Below are 17912 nucleotides of genomic sequence, written 5' to 3' on the forward strand. Positions count from 1 at the left end.
GATTCTGATTTTGTCTTATTAGCTAGAAAGGCCTGCTTCTTCAGAGAGCAATTTACTGAGAAACTAGTGGCCTGAAAATGCAATTACAAATCCCCACCCAGAAATCATCTGTCGCCTCCTTAGTCACTCTCACACACCCCCTTTTTTTAAATGGAACTATTGAAATAAAATGTTGGCCTAAAGTAACAAACTGGGCAGGATTCAAATAAAAGTGGAGCTTGAATTTTTTCTTTTTCATTTAGTAGGTGAATATGAAGAGATAGCGATGGAAAATTGAGCCCTTAGTTGGGCAAAGCTAGGAGGTCCAAACACCTTCCTTCAACAAAATGGCATAAAAATACCCCTCCCCACCTTTTTCCCCAACTAAAAACCCCACCTTATTAAATTCCCACATATAAACACGCTAGGTAGTGTGTTGCCAAGTCCATCCTCTGGTCTCATTCAGTGGGATTTTCTTTTCCACACCCTATTCAGAAGTTTGAAACTCGAAGTTTAAGAAGAGTTTTGAGTCACGGAGATGGGGATAGGAGGAGGAGGGGAAGAAGAGGAGGAGGAAGAGGAGGAGGATCTGGTCGGGAAAGCAGCCTCCTGCTCCTCCTTCTGCTGCCCTGAGAACAAATGGTATATTCATCAGTAGCTTCTTGCTGCCAGAGAGACTCCTCGAGGGAAATTCAGTGTAGAGTCAGACTACACTACAACTCTCCCTTTAAAAGCCCTCCCCGCGCGCCTGAAAATCCGTCTGCTCTATGTACACTTAGTAGCCTCCCGGGTGTGAGTGAGAGTAAGCGTGTGCGTGCGCACGGGTGAGTGTGTGGGTGAGTGCTTGTGTGAGAGAGTGTGTGTGCGTGTGTGTGTGTGAGTGTGTGTGTCCGTCTCGCTTCTCCATCAGCCATGAGAGGCACCTCCTGCATCCGCTCCTGGCTCTGGCTGCTGCTGGCTGCCGCGGCTCAGGTCTCCGGGCAGCAACCACAGGAGAGGTAAAGAGCCTGGGGCAGAGGAAGCGCGTGGGGAGCAGTGGGAGGATGGGGCTCCCGGGAGTAGCTGCTGCTGCGCCCCTGCTGCGCCGCCGCTGCTACCAATGCTGCTGCTGCTGCCACTGCCGCTGCCGCTGACGCCGCCGCTGCTGCAGCTGCTACCAATGCTGCTGCTGCTGCTGGCGCCGCCGCTGCTGCGTTCCTGGTCTCTGGGGCGCGCAGCCCCAGACCCTCGCGTGTCCTCCTTCCTCACTCTTCTAACCCACTCCGCCAGGAGCCTCTTCTTAGTCTGCTTCTCTAGCGCCCCATGAGCAGGGTCAGTATCCTATGGGACAGCTCAGACCGAAGCATCCCTCCCCACCTCCCTCTGGTCCACCACCGCTTGCTCCAGAGCCTCTCACAACTGTCGCCGGGCTAATGCTTTCTCTGCCAGCGTCCCCGACCCTCTGCACTCTGGCATACTCCCTGGTGCCTCAGTTCCGGCTCAGAGAGAGCCACTGGGGTTTCTGACGACTGTGGCACTCTTCTGCATTCTACCGCTCTCCTCTTCCCATCCCCCTCCAGCTTCCCTGAGCCCAGAGCTTTCATTCACGCGGTAGCCCCTCTCACTCCTTCCCACCCTGGACTACCACCATGCTGGAGTTAGACCAGCTTCTTCTCCCCCGCCCCATTTCTGCTGTTGGCAAGCAGCTGGTGATATTATTAAACTAAATCCCCTCACCGCTTCCGCCGTCCTCCCTCTTCCCCCTCTTCCAAGGGAAAAAAAAAAATCGACGGGGATTCCCAGATCCATGTGGCCACCTCTCTCTCTTTAATTTCCTTCTCTTCTGGGAAACTTTGCCCAGTGAGTGGTTTAAGCCCAGGGAAACAGCAGAAGCTGGACGAGAGAAATTCTGGGCATCATGCTGGGAGGTGAATTCATTTATTCCATGATCTCAAATCGTATCTGCTCCACTTAGCTAGGGTTGAGAGTCAGGGTTTTGTCAAATTTTACCTGTAACCCACCTCCACCTCCATCACTATCCTTCTTTCCTCTATGGAAAAGCCTGCTAACAGGGAAACCTCTAAAACAGAAGAGGAGGGGAAAATGCATCTGTCAGGCTCTAAGCAACTCTATCAATTGCTTGCTTTCCTACTCTAAAAACAAACTACTCTTTAGCCCCTCCTTTTTTCTTCAATATAAGCGGTAGAGACTGGGATTTTTTTTTATATGTAGGTGGACATTAATTGAACATTCTGAAGGACTTAATTTTTACTACTTGTTTGGGAGGCTCTATTATAATTCAGTTGCTTTGTTGTATCGTGATTAGGGCTGACTGAATTGAACTGAATGCCCAGGAGTCGGTATCTTTGAAAATACATGTGTGCATTGTGTAAATTTCCTTGTGTTTATCCATTTGCATTATGAACATTTTCAAGGCTGGGATTCGTTATTCGATATAGACAATGTTGGTAGGTTGTTTTTCCAGGTGAAACTTTATTACTTTTCGTTGCTGTTTTAATCTTCCCAGACCTGTTTTCACATGCGGTGGCGTTCTATCTGGAGAATCTGGACTTATTGGCAGTGAAGGGTTCCCTGGAGTCTATCCCCCAAATAGCAAATGCACTTGGAAAATCACAGTAAGCATTTTGAATACTGTATTCTGGTTATGCTGGGCTGTTGAAAACAAGGAAGAACTGCTTTGTTTTCCCTTCAATGCCCCGATCTGGTGGGGGAGGGGGAGGGGGAGGGGGAGGGGGCGGGGCAGATACCTGGAATAGTGAAATGCCCAATTGACCTCAACTCTTTGGAAGATTATTAATAGAAGTCCTGGTGTTCTCTCATCTTAGGGACTAAAGTGCATTATAAAGAGTATGTGAAAGTGCTTTGAGAATTACCGGATCAATTTTTAAAGTAGAAATGTTGCTCAAATCCCATCTCCACATCCCTCAACTTTCTGATGCAGTATTAAGAAATGAGAACATTAGATTATTGAAAATGGTAACAGCATTGCTGGTTTTTCTACGGTACCATAACCCTTCAAATTCATTGTGTTGACTTTGCTCCAAACAGATGTGAGCGCACAATAATAACAACTGCATTTACTTATATAGTACACTTTATATAGAGGATCTCATTTAATCCCGCTGTTGTTGCTGCTGATGACGTGTTCAGATATTGTCTCTGCCATTTACTCTCTGTGTGACCTTGGGTAAATCATTTCACTTCCTGGAGTCTGTTTCCTTATCTATAAAATAAGGGATGGGTCTAGTTGCCCTTTGAGGACTCTTTCCAGTTCTAGATCTAGAAACCATGACTATGAGGAAGTCACATCAACTCTCTGGACCTCAGTTTACCCATCTGTAAATGAGGAGGTTGAACTAGATGGCCTCCAAAGTCCTTTATAGCACTAAATCCTATAAATAATCCCATGAGGTAGGTGCTATTATTATCCCCATTTTACAGATGAGGAAATAGCCTGACGGAGGTTAAGGAATTTATCTAAGTGTTTGAGGCAGGATTTCAGCCCAGTCAACAAGCATTTATTAAGTCCCTACTAAGTGCCAGGCACTGTGCTAAGCTATGGAAATACAAAGAAAATAAAAAACAAAACACTCTCTGCTTTCAAGGAATCCAGGTCTTCCTGATGCCAACTTGAACATTTTGTCCATTGTGCTATGCTTCCTCTGTATCAAGGACGAAGGCTAGTCCCTCACTTTGGCATCTATGAGAAGAATAAAAAAATGTAGTATCCTACTGTTGAAATCACCAGAAAAAGGAGGGTACCCCCCAAAAAGGAAAGAGAAACAACCGCAGCCTAAATGTGTTCATTTGCGTGAGTGTGTGTGTGTGTGTGTGTGTGTGTGTGTGTGTGTGTGTGTGTGTTTAAATTAGGCATCGGTTGCCGGTGCCAGGGAAGCACAATGAGTATAATGTTGAGTCATGGTTAGATGCTGGAAAAACAGAGATTGAGGCAACGTAAAAATGCCTCATCTTTTACATCAGCCCCAATACAGGAATTTTTAGTCATTTCCACATTTCCTTTGATAGCCACTGTCTGCATTGTTTTTTTGGTTGTAGGATTTCATTCTAACAGTTGTGCAATACAGCCTACTGAGTGTTTTCTTCATCCAGTATAACTTTACCCACTAAAACAGGCTCAATTCACACTGAACTCAGGACTGTCCATAAGATGGGAAGACAGATTCTAGAACTATGCTCTTCTCTTCTGTAGATGCCATAGCCTGCAAAGAGGCTGCTTCACTGGGAAGGCTCCCTGGGCAAGTGCCCTCCTATAAATAAACTTGTCTCTCATCCATTGTGGAAGTTTTACTAGACCTAGATAAATATCCTTCTGTGGTCAATTCTCCAGCCTGATAGGCTGGAAGAGAGTCTACCAGATAGAAATAGAGAGTATAAAGAAAAGACAATGGTTTCCTGGTATCAGCATGCCAGAAAATTACTTGGAAATGGATTGGAATGTGATTCTGAGAAAAGCTTAAATGATGAGATTTTTATATTTGCCTTGAATTGTTATTACATGTGTTAAATGTTAAGAAGTAAGTGGCAATAGGTGGGTGACAGAAATTAAATTGTGCTCTGAAGCTTTAGGGTGGTTAATAAAAGAACTCTCCTTTGGAATAATTACAGAAAAAAAAAGATCTAGCACCTTAAGGTTTGCAAAGTGTCTTACAAACATTTGATCCCTGTAACAACTCCAAATAAGTATCATCATCTCCATTTCTCAGATGAGGAAATGGGGGCTTAAAGCTATTTAAGTGATTTGCCTACAGTTGTAGAGCTAGCAAGTGTCAGAAGCAGGATTCCAATTCAGGTCCTTTCTGACTCCAAGAAGAGCTCTTTCCATTATGCCACTCCTGCTTCTCTAGAGAAAGGAAATAGAGTTCGATGTCACATCAACATCTGAACTTGAGAGATTCTACGGGTAAAGACACTGCTTTGGAGAGGTGGCTTTGGGGTGTGGGGGTGGGTGGGATATACACCCTGCTCTGTAAAGATGGTTTATTGCTTCCCAGATAGTGGATGAGGGGGCATGGTGCCCTCCCCTCACAGTATGCTTCAGTCTCTGTAACTAGCTCAAAATGTTTTTAGAATATTTCCATTTGCTGTTAAAAGAGTCTTTGCAGCTATGCCTACACTGCTATACAAATTACTTGGATTGTAGGATAAATGGAAGAAAAAGGAACGGAAGGTAGGTTAATTAAGCACTTACTAGGTGCTGAGAACTATGGATACAGATACAAAAGTAAAGACAGTGTCTGCATTCATGAAGTTTACAGTCTAATAGGGGAGCAAGTAACTAGCCCAAGGTCACTGAGTGAGTTCTTCAGGAGAGCCAGGACATGAACCCAGATTTTCTGAATATGAATCCAACATTCTTTCCACTCCATCTCGCTGTCACTCTAAAAGAATACAGTTGTGGTTTTCACAGTTCAGACAAGGTCAAACCCACTTAGTTGAGGACATTACGGTGATTGCCAAACAGGAATCCTCTTTCAAAGATACAGTAGTTTTAGAATGCATGAGCCATGTAGTACAAATAAGTATACAAACCACTTTTTAGAAGATGAAAAAAAAAGCTTTGAAGTGAGTGTTTGATTTTAGGCAATGAAGTTTGTGCTCTGTCAAAAGGACATCACTTTGATTTCTTGCTATAAAAACAGCTGCTCTATTCTGAGAATGGCAAGGAGAGTTCAGTACATACTCTTGGTTACTGTTACAGCCTTGGCAGCACTGAGTCACAGGGGTCCTTACTGATACTGGCTCACTTGGCTGCCACAGACGACTTAGCTGGTCAGCTTCAATTTTCTGGATAGTTCTAATTTATTTGTAACCCTTCAGTTCCATTCAACAGACATTTATTAAGCCCCTAATGCTTGCAAAGCACTGTCCTTGGTGCTGTGGATACAAAACCAAACCAAATCAGCAACAACAAACAGTCCCTTCCCTTAAGGAACTCACATTCCACTAGAGGGTTACAGTGTGCATACAGATAAGAAAACACAAAATAATTGGAGGTGAGACAAAGCACTAGGGACTAGGTGGATTAGGAAAGATTTCTTCTGGTAGGTGGGCTCCTGAGCTGAACCTTGAAGGAAGATAAGGCACCTAAGAGGAGGAGGGAAGGAGGGAGTGCATACCAGGCTTGTGAGAAAGCCTGTGCAAAAATGGGAAAGGAACTGCTGAGTTTAGGGAGCAGCCAATAGACCCGTTTGGCTAGGACACAGAGTTCATGAAGTCTGGAAAGGTAGGGTAGAACAAAAGCTTTAAATGGCAAGGGGACAAGTTTTTGTTTTATCCTGGAAGTAACAGAGAGCCACTGGAGAATTGTCAGCAGTAGAGTAACATGGTCAGACTTGCACCCTAGGAAGAGTATTTTGAAGGATGTATTGTCGGGAAGATGTCTTGATTGGGGAGAGAAAAGACTGGGCTCAGGGAGACTAATTAAGAAACTATTACAGTGGTCCAGATGAAAGGTAATGAGGACTAGAATGAAGGAGGTGGCCATGGAAGTGGAGATAAGGGGACAGACCCAAGACAGGTTGTGGAGGTAGATTCAGCAAGACTTGACAGTTGATTAGCTATAGGAGGAATGTAAGGGAGAGGGAAGGGCCAAGGCTGATGCCAGGATTGTAAATGTGGGTACAGAAAGAGGAGTGAGGTTCCATAAGTCAGAGAATAATGTCAGATGGGTATCTAGTTCTCCCTCTCTGGCTCCTCAATATGTTCTCCAGAGCAGCAAATGTGGGGTAGGGGCAGAGGGCAGGAATCTCTCTCTCCATAACTCCCCTAGGTTCTGGGATAATAGATGGAAAAATAGAGTCGGGCATAACTTTGAGCCTATAGGGACATGAGCTAATTTTGTTTTCCAAGAATTTATGAATGCAGCTGGGAAATGGTAGCAATAACTTGGAGATCTAGAAGATATTGGCTGTTTTTCCCACCAGTGTTCATGCCTCCAAACACAGCCAAGTGCCCGTGTCTGCTGCCATACAAGTGATGCCACTATAGAGCAACTTAGCAGAAGACTATATCCTGCAGATTGGAGGCCCCTCTTTCAATTATGGCGATAATAAGAACTCATTTACATAGTGCTCTAAGGTTTACAACGTGTTTTCCTTAATGTACAAAATGACTACAGCAGTGTGAGGACAACAAACAGAACTTAATGTTCCATAATTGTGATGACAAAACCCAACCACAAAGAAGAGAAGAAAAAAATGTACTTGCTTTCTCTCTTTATAGAGATGGAGGACCACGTGGCATCTAATACTGCATATACTGTCAGCCTCGGGTGATATGTTGGTTAGTTTTGCTGAACTCCTGTCCCTTCAATTATTTTTTCTTTTTCTTTTTTTATTCTTTGCTACATGGCATGGTCGTCCGATGAGGGAATAGGTTAGAATTGATGATGGTACAAAAAGAAAATATCAATAAACTTTTTTAAATGGGAAAAACACATAAAATATTTTCTTCACAACAGCCATGTCAAGTCATCCATTTTTATGACTCAGTAAACAAAGGTTTGGGGCAGCTAGGTGGAATAGTAGGTGGAACACTGGGCTTGGAATCAGGAAGTTTCATCTTCCTGAGTTCAAATCCACCTCAGATACTTACCAGCTTTGTGACCCTGGCAAGTCACTTAACCCTGTTTTGCCTCAGTTTCCTCATCTGTCAAATGAGCTGGAGAAGGAAATGGCAAACAAAAGAAAACCCCAAATAGGGTCATGAAGAGTCTAAAATTTCTCAACAACAATAATGGTTTAAGAGGCAATATGGCATAGTAAGGAGAGGGCCAGTTAGCCTTGGAGTCAAGAAGACCCAGGTCAAGTCCTGCTTCTGACTGTGTGACCACAAACAAATCAATTTACCTCTCAGAACCCTCCACAATTGCCCAAGGAGTTTCCACAAGGGAAACGCCCCACACTGATGCAATCAAAGGTCCAGACCAAAATAAACAAACAAAAGGACTTGAGCCTCCAAGAAGTTGAGATCACAGTTCATTTACATAGCAGTTTTTAAAAAAACATAAACTAGATTTTTTCTGACCTTCTGAAAAAACCCTTTTGGTTTCCTTGGGATGTTAGTAGCCAGGGTTATTTAATTCGTGATGCTTACAGAGAAATGAGGACTAGATCATTCTGTCCCCTAGACTTGGATGGCCCTGGCTATCCTTAGATATTACAGATTTCTGATGCCAAATCTTTTCCAAAAATGAATTGTCAGACACTAAAGGGTGATCTTGAGGGTCAGGAAATGCTCCATTGATTGTACCACCATTAATTTATAACAGGATCTTGGGCAAATCTTTTCAGATGTGTATGCATTGGTTTTCTCATCCCTAAGTTTTTCACTTGCTGAGTACGTTGCTAAACAGATAGTATAATCTTTGCTTTCTTTACATAAGAGGAACAATATATCTTCTTTTCTTAAACAGAACTAAGTAACATAAGTAAGATAAGATCTAGCTACTTCATGCTTGCCTAATCAACACTATTCAGAATAGACTTGCATGATAGTCATGTCAGCTGAATTGTGTTTATAGTAACTATGCAAATTAGATTGATTCAGAGGCCTGGAGGCTTCCTATTAAGATGGCAACAGGCAAATAAGAATTTTAATAAAATAGATTACACCACCTACAACTGAATCGAGTGGGGTTCCTTGAGCAGCTGTTGATTTTACTATCACTGCTGTGACATTGGCGATAATGGCCAAGATGCATAAAGGATTATAGGATCATAGATTTAGAACTAGAAGGGAACTTAGAGATTCATTAATTCATTCTACAAGCATTTATTAAATACCTATTAGATGCAAGACATCCTGTTAGGTGTTGGGGACACAAAGACATTTTTTTTGGCAGGGTAATTGGGGTTAAGTGACTTGCCCAAGGTCACACAGCTAGTAAAGTGTGTCAAGTACCTGAGGCTGGATTCAGTGCTCTACTCACTGCGCCACCTGGCTGCCCCGAAAGACAAAATTTTTAAAAACATTCTCCAAAGATCTTATATTCTGCAGAGGGTGTATGCCATTTATGCATATTAAATAGTGTAAGATAATTTGAGGAGCAAGAACATTAAAGGTTTAGGACAGAATGTGGCATCTATGGATTTTTGGTTAATATTTTAATATTAAGAAATAAATTATATTGCTATTAAATTATACTATTAATATTAATAATTATTTAGTATTTTGATAGGTATACGTCAATATAATAGTTTTTCTTTGTAGTCTTGTGTACTTTATTGTATGCCTTTAAAAATATTATTCTGAGAAGGGGTCGGTAGGCTTCCCCAGACTGCCAAAGGGGTCAATGACACAAAGAAAAGGTTAAGAACCCCTGGCTTAGGGGTCAGGAAAGACTTAAGCCTTGAAGGAAGCAGAACTCAGGGAAGCAGTATACCCCAGGCATCCCAGACAGCCTACGAAAATGCATGGTGGCCAGAAATGATCTATTCCAACTTCTTGATGTTACAGATGAGGAAAATGAAGCCCTTAGTTACTAAGTGACTTGTCCAAAGTAACACTGGCCCTGAGTAGTAGAAGCAGGACTTACACTGAGATCCTCTGAATCAAAGTCAATGTTCATTCTACTTTTCCTACCCTTGGTAGATGTAGACCTGACTCACTTACAAGTCAGGTTTAAAAATGAAGTGTATATGATAAATGGAGTGAAAATGGGTTGTAATTGAACATTATTGAAAGCACTTAGAAGCATGTACATAAGTGTTCATTTAGTGTTTTTAGTTCAGGTATGGTTTGAGAGCAAATTCTAAAAATTTTCTTAGTCTAAGACATGGCATGCAAGGGTTCATCCCCTAAGTATCTCCCGCTCCACCCCACACACCTTGACATAAGTAGTGTGAGAGGGCAGTTAGGTGGCACAGTGGATAGAGCACCAGGCCTGAAGTCAGAAGACCTGAATTCAAATACAACTCAGAAACTTACTAGCTGTGTGACTCTGGGCAAGTCGCGTAACCCTGTTTGCCTCAGTTTCCTCATCTGTAAAATGAGCTGGAGAAGGAAATGACAAACCACTGCAGTAGCTTTGCCAAGAAAACCTGAAATGGGGTCACAAAGAGTCGAACATGAATAAAATGACTGCACAACAACTACAAAGTATGGGAGGACCAGAGTCAGAAATTTTTTCCTTCCTGTCAGAAAGGGAAGGGAAGGCATATAGACACTTTTTCCCCATATCTAAATGTTCTATGAAGAAAAAATAGCAAAGAAAATGAGCTAAATAACTTCAAAGTAAAACACAAATGAAATGCTAGGGATTTAGATGGCCAATAACTGGCATGTCCAGAAGATAATGGCGATGTCTGAGGTCTGCCCCTCAGGATGGCCGCCAAGGCAGGAGGACGGTTGAAGGTCATCTGAGCTATGGAGGACAGTGAATTGAGAAAGGCGATAATAACATGCAAATGTCACCTCGCCAAGAAAAGGGACAGCTGGACGTGGAGCCAGGAGAGATGCAGGCTTTAATCTGGCTTGGACATTCACTAGCTGTGTGACCCGGGGCAAATCAGCTCCTCTCTCTGAATATCCTGTGTCCTTGTCTACAAAATGAGGATTATAATTACTCTAATACCTGCCTCACAGGGTTGTGATGAGGAGCAAATGGAATATTGTGTATGTAAAGGGCTTTGTAATAAAGGATAGATTTTAGGATTATTACAATGTCACACCATCAGTTCCTTTGGAACTTCAGCTTTTTAAAAAAAATTGTGATTTATGGAATAAAACAAGCATTTCTATAACAGTACAATAAAAAAAGATGATTGCACATGAAACTGTAAAGCCACCATGCATAACTTGCTATTCCTTTCAAACATACAACAAAATTATCCTGTCATCTTTCTAAAGGTACTTAATTAAACAATTGCCAAATCAAGGCATCTCTACTCCCCTTGACTTGCTGCAGTTGGGTGCTCTTGTGTGTTAAAGTCTGATTCCATCACATTGTAACCTGTGGCCTATGTCACTGCAGAAAAGCTGACTGGGGCTTGCATGGGTCAGGTTCAGTCTTGAAGGCTTCTCAGCAGTCAGATTTCTTGGCTCCTGGATCGGGGCTCACATGGGTCAGGCTCAGTCTTGAGGGTTTCTTGGCAGTCAGATTTATCGGCTCCTGTCCGCCCAAGGTTTCCCCAGGAATGTCAGAATCTGATATGTCTCACTAAGTGCCCTTAGCTCCCATATAACCACACAGACTAAAACAATATTAAATTGGCAGCTAGTGAGCATGGGGAATAGTGTTGGACTTGGAATCAGGAGAATCAAATCCTGCCTCAGACATTTATCAGCTGTGTAATCTTGGTCAGGTCACTAGTTTCCCCATCTTTAAAATGGGGATGTTTTAATAACATCTATTTCACAAGATTGTAGTTATCAACTGAGATACCATTTATAAAGTGCTTTGCAAACCCTAAAACACCAAATGAGCATTATGATATTGTGACAACATAGGTTAGGATTTTTTTTTAAGGACTTGCCCATGTTAACCAGACTGGAACTGGCCCCTAACTTGTGAGTGGCCGGAGCCACACAAAGCTGCCCAGAGGCAGGAGAATCAGGACACAAACAGAGGCTTAATTTCAAAGTGACAAACACTTGCAAGTGGAAGTCATCCTGAGGAGGAAGGCTTAACATGCTGGGATTCTGGGGCAAGGCTGCTTTATATACAAAGTGGGCTGGACATAATCATGCCTAGCCGTTTCCACAGCAGGCTCAAGCACAGACAATGCAGGCTTCCTGGGTCCTGTGGGAACAGTCTCCAAGTCTATTGTCTCACAGACACAAACAGAACCAGAGCTAGTGTGGTGGCAACAGGAGTACAGTGCCTGGTTCAGTTCACTTAGCTGTTGCAAGAACAGGGATTGTGAGCATGTCAAAAGGTGTGATGGGTGGCTCTCAGGTCCCTGGGAAATATGGGGAGCAGTGAACACCTGGTTCTGGTCAAAGCAATACACTTTGTCAGAGGGTGAGATCATCCAGAGCACAAAGGACTGTTGTTATGCCAAGCTCAGGGTGCAGCCTGCTTGCTGGGCCTTTGCTCTGGGAAACAGGATGTCTCCAAATATCTCAATACCCACAAATAGTCAAAACAATCCCCCGCCCCTCTCTTCCCTCTCTGGTAGGCTTCTGCCCTTCCCTCAGGAAACTATACAATCCTCCAGACTTATAAGACCACCTTATCCCTTTGCAAGGGGAAAGAACCCAAAATTGCTAGAGAGTCAGGAGACCCTACAGTCCATATGACTCACATTACCAGCAAAGGAGCCATCTGGGTTGTTGTTCCAAATTGTGGCTCCTTGCTGGGCAGATCCTGCTTCCCTTCACATCTCTGTCTAGTGGAGGCCACTTTTCTCTTGGGTACTAAAGGATTCCCTGGAGGGAACAGAGGTGAGTCCCTACTGAATAGCCCCTCTTCTCTCTATCTTTGACCCTCCCCAGAAGGAACTCTTGAAGGCTCAGGTGTGTGAATTTTATCAGCCATGAGGAGTCAATTCAATGTTCTTCCTTGGTGCCAAAGCTAATAAACTGAGTCAATGCCAAGTCTATGGGGCAATAACAACCCAGGATAAGGGAAATTTATACCTCACCTAGTGAATATATCTCCTGTCAAAGAAACTCAAAAGGGCAAAGGAATTTATCACTCTCCTTCTATGGGGGAGTTGCTTGCTAGAGCAGTAAATGAAATAATCATGCTTAGCTGTTCCCACAGTAGGGAACTAGGGTAGGGTGACCAGAAATTTGTCCCAGAATTCTGAAAAAAGGATCCTGACAGTTCTTGTGATCCTCCAGGAGCATGGAAGCAACAGAACTTAGCTTCTAGTTAGCAAGGATAATTAGTGAAATATGAAGCTAGCTACTAGTAGGAGACTCAGGTTAGCTCTTCCCCTCCTCCATTGGCTCTCCCAGCCATGGGACAGTGTCTCAGCTGGAGGGCTCTTCACCTGGACACTGCTCAAGGTGTTTGCCTCAAGCACAAAAACTCCCATTTATGCCTCTGTCCAACATTGCCTTGTTCAATTTAAATGGCATGGACATCCAGTCCAGAGTAATACTGGACTAAAAGTGTGCTAGTGTTCTTTCATCTAGCCATTCACCCCATTCAGTCATTTCTGAGCTAATGGGCAAATAAGATCGAGCCTTTGCACGGTTCCTGGAAGGAGGTGCTTAATAAATGCTCATTGACTCGTCTTGAAATAAGATCAGCTCTATCTGCATGTAGTAGTGAATTCAGCCAGAGACTTGGATCTTCAGTCATTTGACTATACCCAAGGGCATAGTAATTGGGTCCAAGCTCACAGTAAGTATTCCTCCTTGCTTTCTATGACCACAGCAGAGGAGATAGAGGGGAGGAATGTTGGCCTTCACCACAGATTTCCTGGCCACAACTGCACTGGAGAATTTAGAACTATGCAAAGATTGGAATTTCAATCTTGACTGAGGTTTGGGGTTTTTTTTTAAAAAGTGCAAATATTTTCATTATAGGAACTATTTTTAGAAGCTTAAATAGTGCTCCATACTGCTTGCCCCAACCTCATTAATTAATACCTGATTCACAAACAAAACTGAACATAATTAGCAGAGAAATTCTCTTTGCTCCTGGGAATTGTTTATCAGAAAGGGAACAAGGTAACTCCAGCTTTCCTTAACAAAAAAAAAAAGATTCAGAAATTTGATGGCAATGACATTGAACTATAGACAATCCTTAATTGGCATTCATTGTATGGTCTGGGCAAACTAAAAGATGAGTTAAAGATAACCTAAAAGGAAATGGAAGGTTTTTCTACCAAGGATCCAATCTTCTGTGTACATGGACTTATGCCTGCTGGCTTTTAAGGAGAGCCTAATGCTTTTTTTTTAATCTATAAAGAATGGAAGGAATGAAGGAAGGAAAAAAACATTTATTATGCATCCGCTTTATGCCAGGCACTGTGCTAAATGCCTTACAAATATTATCTCATTTGATCTTCACAACCACCCTGGGAGGTAGGTATTATTCCCATTTTACAGATAAGGAAACTGAGGCAGGCAGCTGTTAAGTGACTTGCCCAAAGTCACACAGCTGGTAAGCGTCTGAGGCCAAATTTGAACACAGGGGTTCTTGACTCCAGAACCAGTGCTTTATCTACTTCAGCACCTAGTTGGCTCCAAAATTAAAAAAAAAAACACACACACAAAAAAAATAAAGCCATTTTAAAAATTGACTCCTTTGTTTGGGCTACTTGTACATTCAATGCTCTACTCAGGCAGATGTCCAGAAAATGATTCAGTGAGCAGACGGATGGAGAAGGAACTGGTCATAAAATCTTCAATAGGTTTCTCGAAGTGAGAGTCTCTTTCTGTACTTAATGAAAGTGATTTCTAGCACGGGCAGGGCAAAGGGTGCCGGAATCTCCTTTCTGAGGCTCACCAGCTGCATGATCCTGGGCCAGACATTGATTTATCTGGGCTCCAGATAGTTGGGGATGACATACTACCTGTAGTGTTGAGCTCTCAGGCTTGTGGTGAGGAGCACAGAGAAAGGCCCATCTATGAAGAGGCAGCCTCGTTCAGTAGGAAGGGCGAAAGATTTGGAGTCAGGGAATGTGGGTTCCAGTCTCACCTCTGCCACTTCCTACCTGAGTGACCCCAGGTGAATCACTTACCTTTGGCCTCACTCAGTCCATCCTTAAGTTACCCATCTTTAAAACTAGCAGGGAGGGGCTCTCCTCACCCTGGGACTACCAAAGTTGCCTTCTTACCTCAAGTCTCTCCCCACTCAGTCCGCTCAAGCAGCCGCCAAAGTGATTTTTCTCAAAGCACGGGTTTGACCGTGTCACCCCTCAATAAACCCTGATGGCTCCCTATTCCCTGCAGCATAAAAGATATAACCCTCTGTCTGGCATTTCAAGTTCTCCATATCCTGCCCCCTTTCCACCTTCCCATTTTTCTCACATTTGACTCCGCTCTTCAAACTTTCTGATCTTGCTCCAATGTCCTATCTGTTGTTGTCTGCATACAGCTCCCTCTCTCCTGTTTTTGGAGACATTTGGGCTGTTCTTCATGTCTTATAATGCTCACCCTCCTCACCTCTGCCCAATAGTCTACCTGGCTTCCTGAGAGACTCAGCAGAAATCCCACCGATGACAGAAGGCCTTCCTTTCCCAGTCCTCCCAACTAGAAGTCCCATCCTCTCTGTCCATATCTTGTATATATCTAGTTATTTATATGATGCCTCCCCCTTAGAAGGGAAGCTCTTTGAGGGCAGGACCAGTGTTTTCACCTTTTTTTTATATCCCGAATGCTTAGCATATTGCCTGCCACACGAGCACTTTATTTGAATGCTTACTGACAGACTGCCTGAAGTTCCTGTCCAATTCTGAAAATATCCTTTATTGTTGTCAGTATTCCTACAGTGATGCAGTACAAAGATAACATCCATGAAGTCTAATATTAAAGGCAATAGAAATGAGAAAGCATTTAATAGACATTAAAATTCAGTCAATCAGTACTGAAATGCCTAGGGTGTTTAGAGCCTTGTTCTAGGCACTATGCAAAATTTATATACGACAGATCGCCTGCCTGCACAGAACTTAGAGTCTAGAAATGAAAAGAGACAAACACAGGAAATAATGATACACAATATTAATTCAAATGAATGAATGAAAGAGTTGACTACGTATCACTTACTGTGCTAAGCACTGGGGAAGCACGTACAAAAGCAAAACAGTCCCTGACCCCAAGGAGCTTACACTCTAAAGGGGGAAGACAGTATTATTTCTAGGAGAAAGGTGGGGGAGAAAGGACACTTTGATATGGAGAATTAGAGTGAGTGGAGCCAAAAGGGAGCCAATGGACTCATATCTTCCAGGAGTAAGGCAGGATACCATGGTTCCAGAACTGGAGAGTGGGGAGGTGAAGGAGGCTGAGGGGAAGAGCCCAGAGTCAGAGTGGATGGTGAGTATGGCTGGGGCTGCTCTGAAATAGTCTGCCTCACAGGATAGTCATCAGGCAACACCTCAGAGCCTAGGGTGGAAGCCTCAGAGACGAAAAGGTTAAAGCTTTTAAAGTTTGGTCTCCGCTTCAGGTGGCAAGCTGAGTCAGGAGTAAAGTAGGTAATTTCAGAGGTGCAAAACTACATTCTATAGGAGGTCTGAGGGGGAAGGTCCAAGATATCAGAGAGGGCTTCACAGAAGAGGTGGCAATTTGAGTTGATCTTTATAGGTGAGGGTAGGAATTCAATAGGCTAAGAGAAAGAGGGTGAAGGAGCTTCTGGCTCTAGGGGAGAGCCTGAGCAAAGCCATGGAGAACACACAGTATGTTTCAGGCACAGAGAGTTGTCCAATTGGACTAGAATACAGAGTGCATAGAGGTTAACAATATGAAATAAAGCTAGAAAGGAGAGGTGTTACCAAATTGTGAAAAGACTAGAACGCCAAGCAAAAGAAGCTTGGAAATTTCTTTGGTAAGTAATAGGAAGCCTCTGAAGATCTTTGCACAAATGAGTGACGTGATCAGATCCATGCAAAAAGATGAGTTTGGCAATACTATTGAGGAGGAAGAAGTGAATCAGGAATGCTTGCTAGGAAGCCAAAGTTCAGGTAGGTAGGCGACAAAGACCTTTATCAGGATGGTAGCTCTAAGAATAAGGAACAGGTGAAGAATGCGAGATTTGTGGTGAAGATAGAATCATCAGGATTCAGTAACAGGTTAGATGTAACAAGTGTCCTGGTCTTCTAGCTTTAAGAAAAAAAAGACATACAATTCTAGACTCTCTTCAGGTCCCTGAAGGGAGAGAAAGATTTTGGAAAGGAGTTGGCATGCAAAGGAGATAGCTCCTTAACCATGTCCCCATCTCCCAGTTTGCCACACTGGAGATTTCAGGGAACATCCCCATGGGTAAGATCCAGGATACTCTCTCTTGCTTGAATGGAGTTACCTCGCTCCCAATGAAGGAGTTCCTCCAGTCTGTGTTGTCTCATATACATTCTCCTATGTAGATATTCTCTAGTCTCTGTTTTGCTGTTGATTTAAACAAATGAATTTATTTGCTATTTTCTATGTGTGTTCATTGTGAAATTGGTATTTAATGGGAAGGGAGTCAAGCCTTGGACATATAGCTTAGGATGCTCCTTCCCCATCAGGGCATAGTGATTAGGAATTCAGTTTGAACCTACACATTTATTTCCTCTATACTAATAATATTTAGAGGGATAAATAGATCAATCAATAAATATTTATTAAGCACCTACTATGTACCAGGCACTTACTGAGTGTTGTAGATGCAGAAAAGGCAAAAGGAGACTATAATCTAATAGACGTAATTTTGTCCGGGTGCCCTTTTTCTTAAGAGAGCAGGCAGAGTGGCCAATATATGGTCTCAACCTCTTACTCTTTTCCTGGAAGGAAGAAACTCTCTTTACCAATGCAGGCTGGCACCTTCTCTGCAATGTAGAGGTTAAAGAGTTGCCTTAACCACCAAGCTCAGTGACTTGGCCTGGGTCATGCCCAGTATGTGTCAGAGGCAAAGTCTCTTTGTTCAAGGCCAGCTCTCTACCATCACAGTCTTCTTCCTCTTTCCTTCAGAGCAACCAATTCTTAAAAATAGAAACACAGCTATTTCCTTCATAAAGTGATAAAAAGCCAAATCTAAAGATTCTGGTAGAGACCTCCCAAACCCCCAGGTGTGTGGTGGGACCCAATATTAATAACCCTTTCATTTCATATCATCCTGTTTGGGAATTAGGATCATGCTATCGTAGTAAATGATTGAATAAGTGGTATATTCTTTACACAATGGTATTTTCCTGCTTCCACTAAGATCATTACACATTCTAATCATTCAGAATTGTGTTCTGAATCAATTTACTTAAATTTAACAAATATTTCTTAAATATCTACTATACACAAGAAGCTAGACTAGGCTCTGGGACTACAAA

General features: G+C 42.9%; 1 protein-coding gene across 2 annotated transcripts in view; it reads left to right on the forward strand.

The window, feature by feature from the left end:
* Window positions 1-601: 601 nt before the first annotated feature.
* PCOLCE2 (procollagen C-endopeptidase enhancer 2) overlaps window positions 602-17912 on the forward strand; it is a 91721-nt gene continuing 74410 nt past the window's right edge. The window contains exons 1-2 of one of the 2 annotated variants that reach the window (XM_036754091.1): window positions 602-977; window positions 2486-2594. In XM_036754091.1, coding sequence (XP_036609986.1) covers window positions 892-977; window positions 2486-2594 — 195 coding nt within the window. In that variant the 5' untranslated portion in view covers window positions 602-891. The remainder of the gene's footprint in view (window positions 978-2485; window positions 2595-17912) is intronic. The other variant, XM_036754090.1, reaches the window with a different exon arrangement.

Source organism: Trichosurus vulpecula, chromosome 4, assembly GCF_011100635.1.
Source record: "Trichosurus vulpecula isolate mTriVul1 chromosome 4, mTriVul1.pri, whole genome shotgun sequence".
Lineage (NCBI taxonomy): Eukaryota > Metazoa > Chordata > Mammalia > Diprotodontia > Phalangeridae > Trichosurus > Trichosurus vulpecula.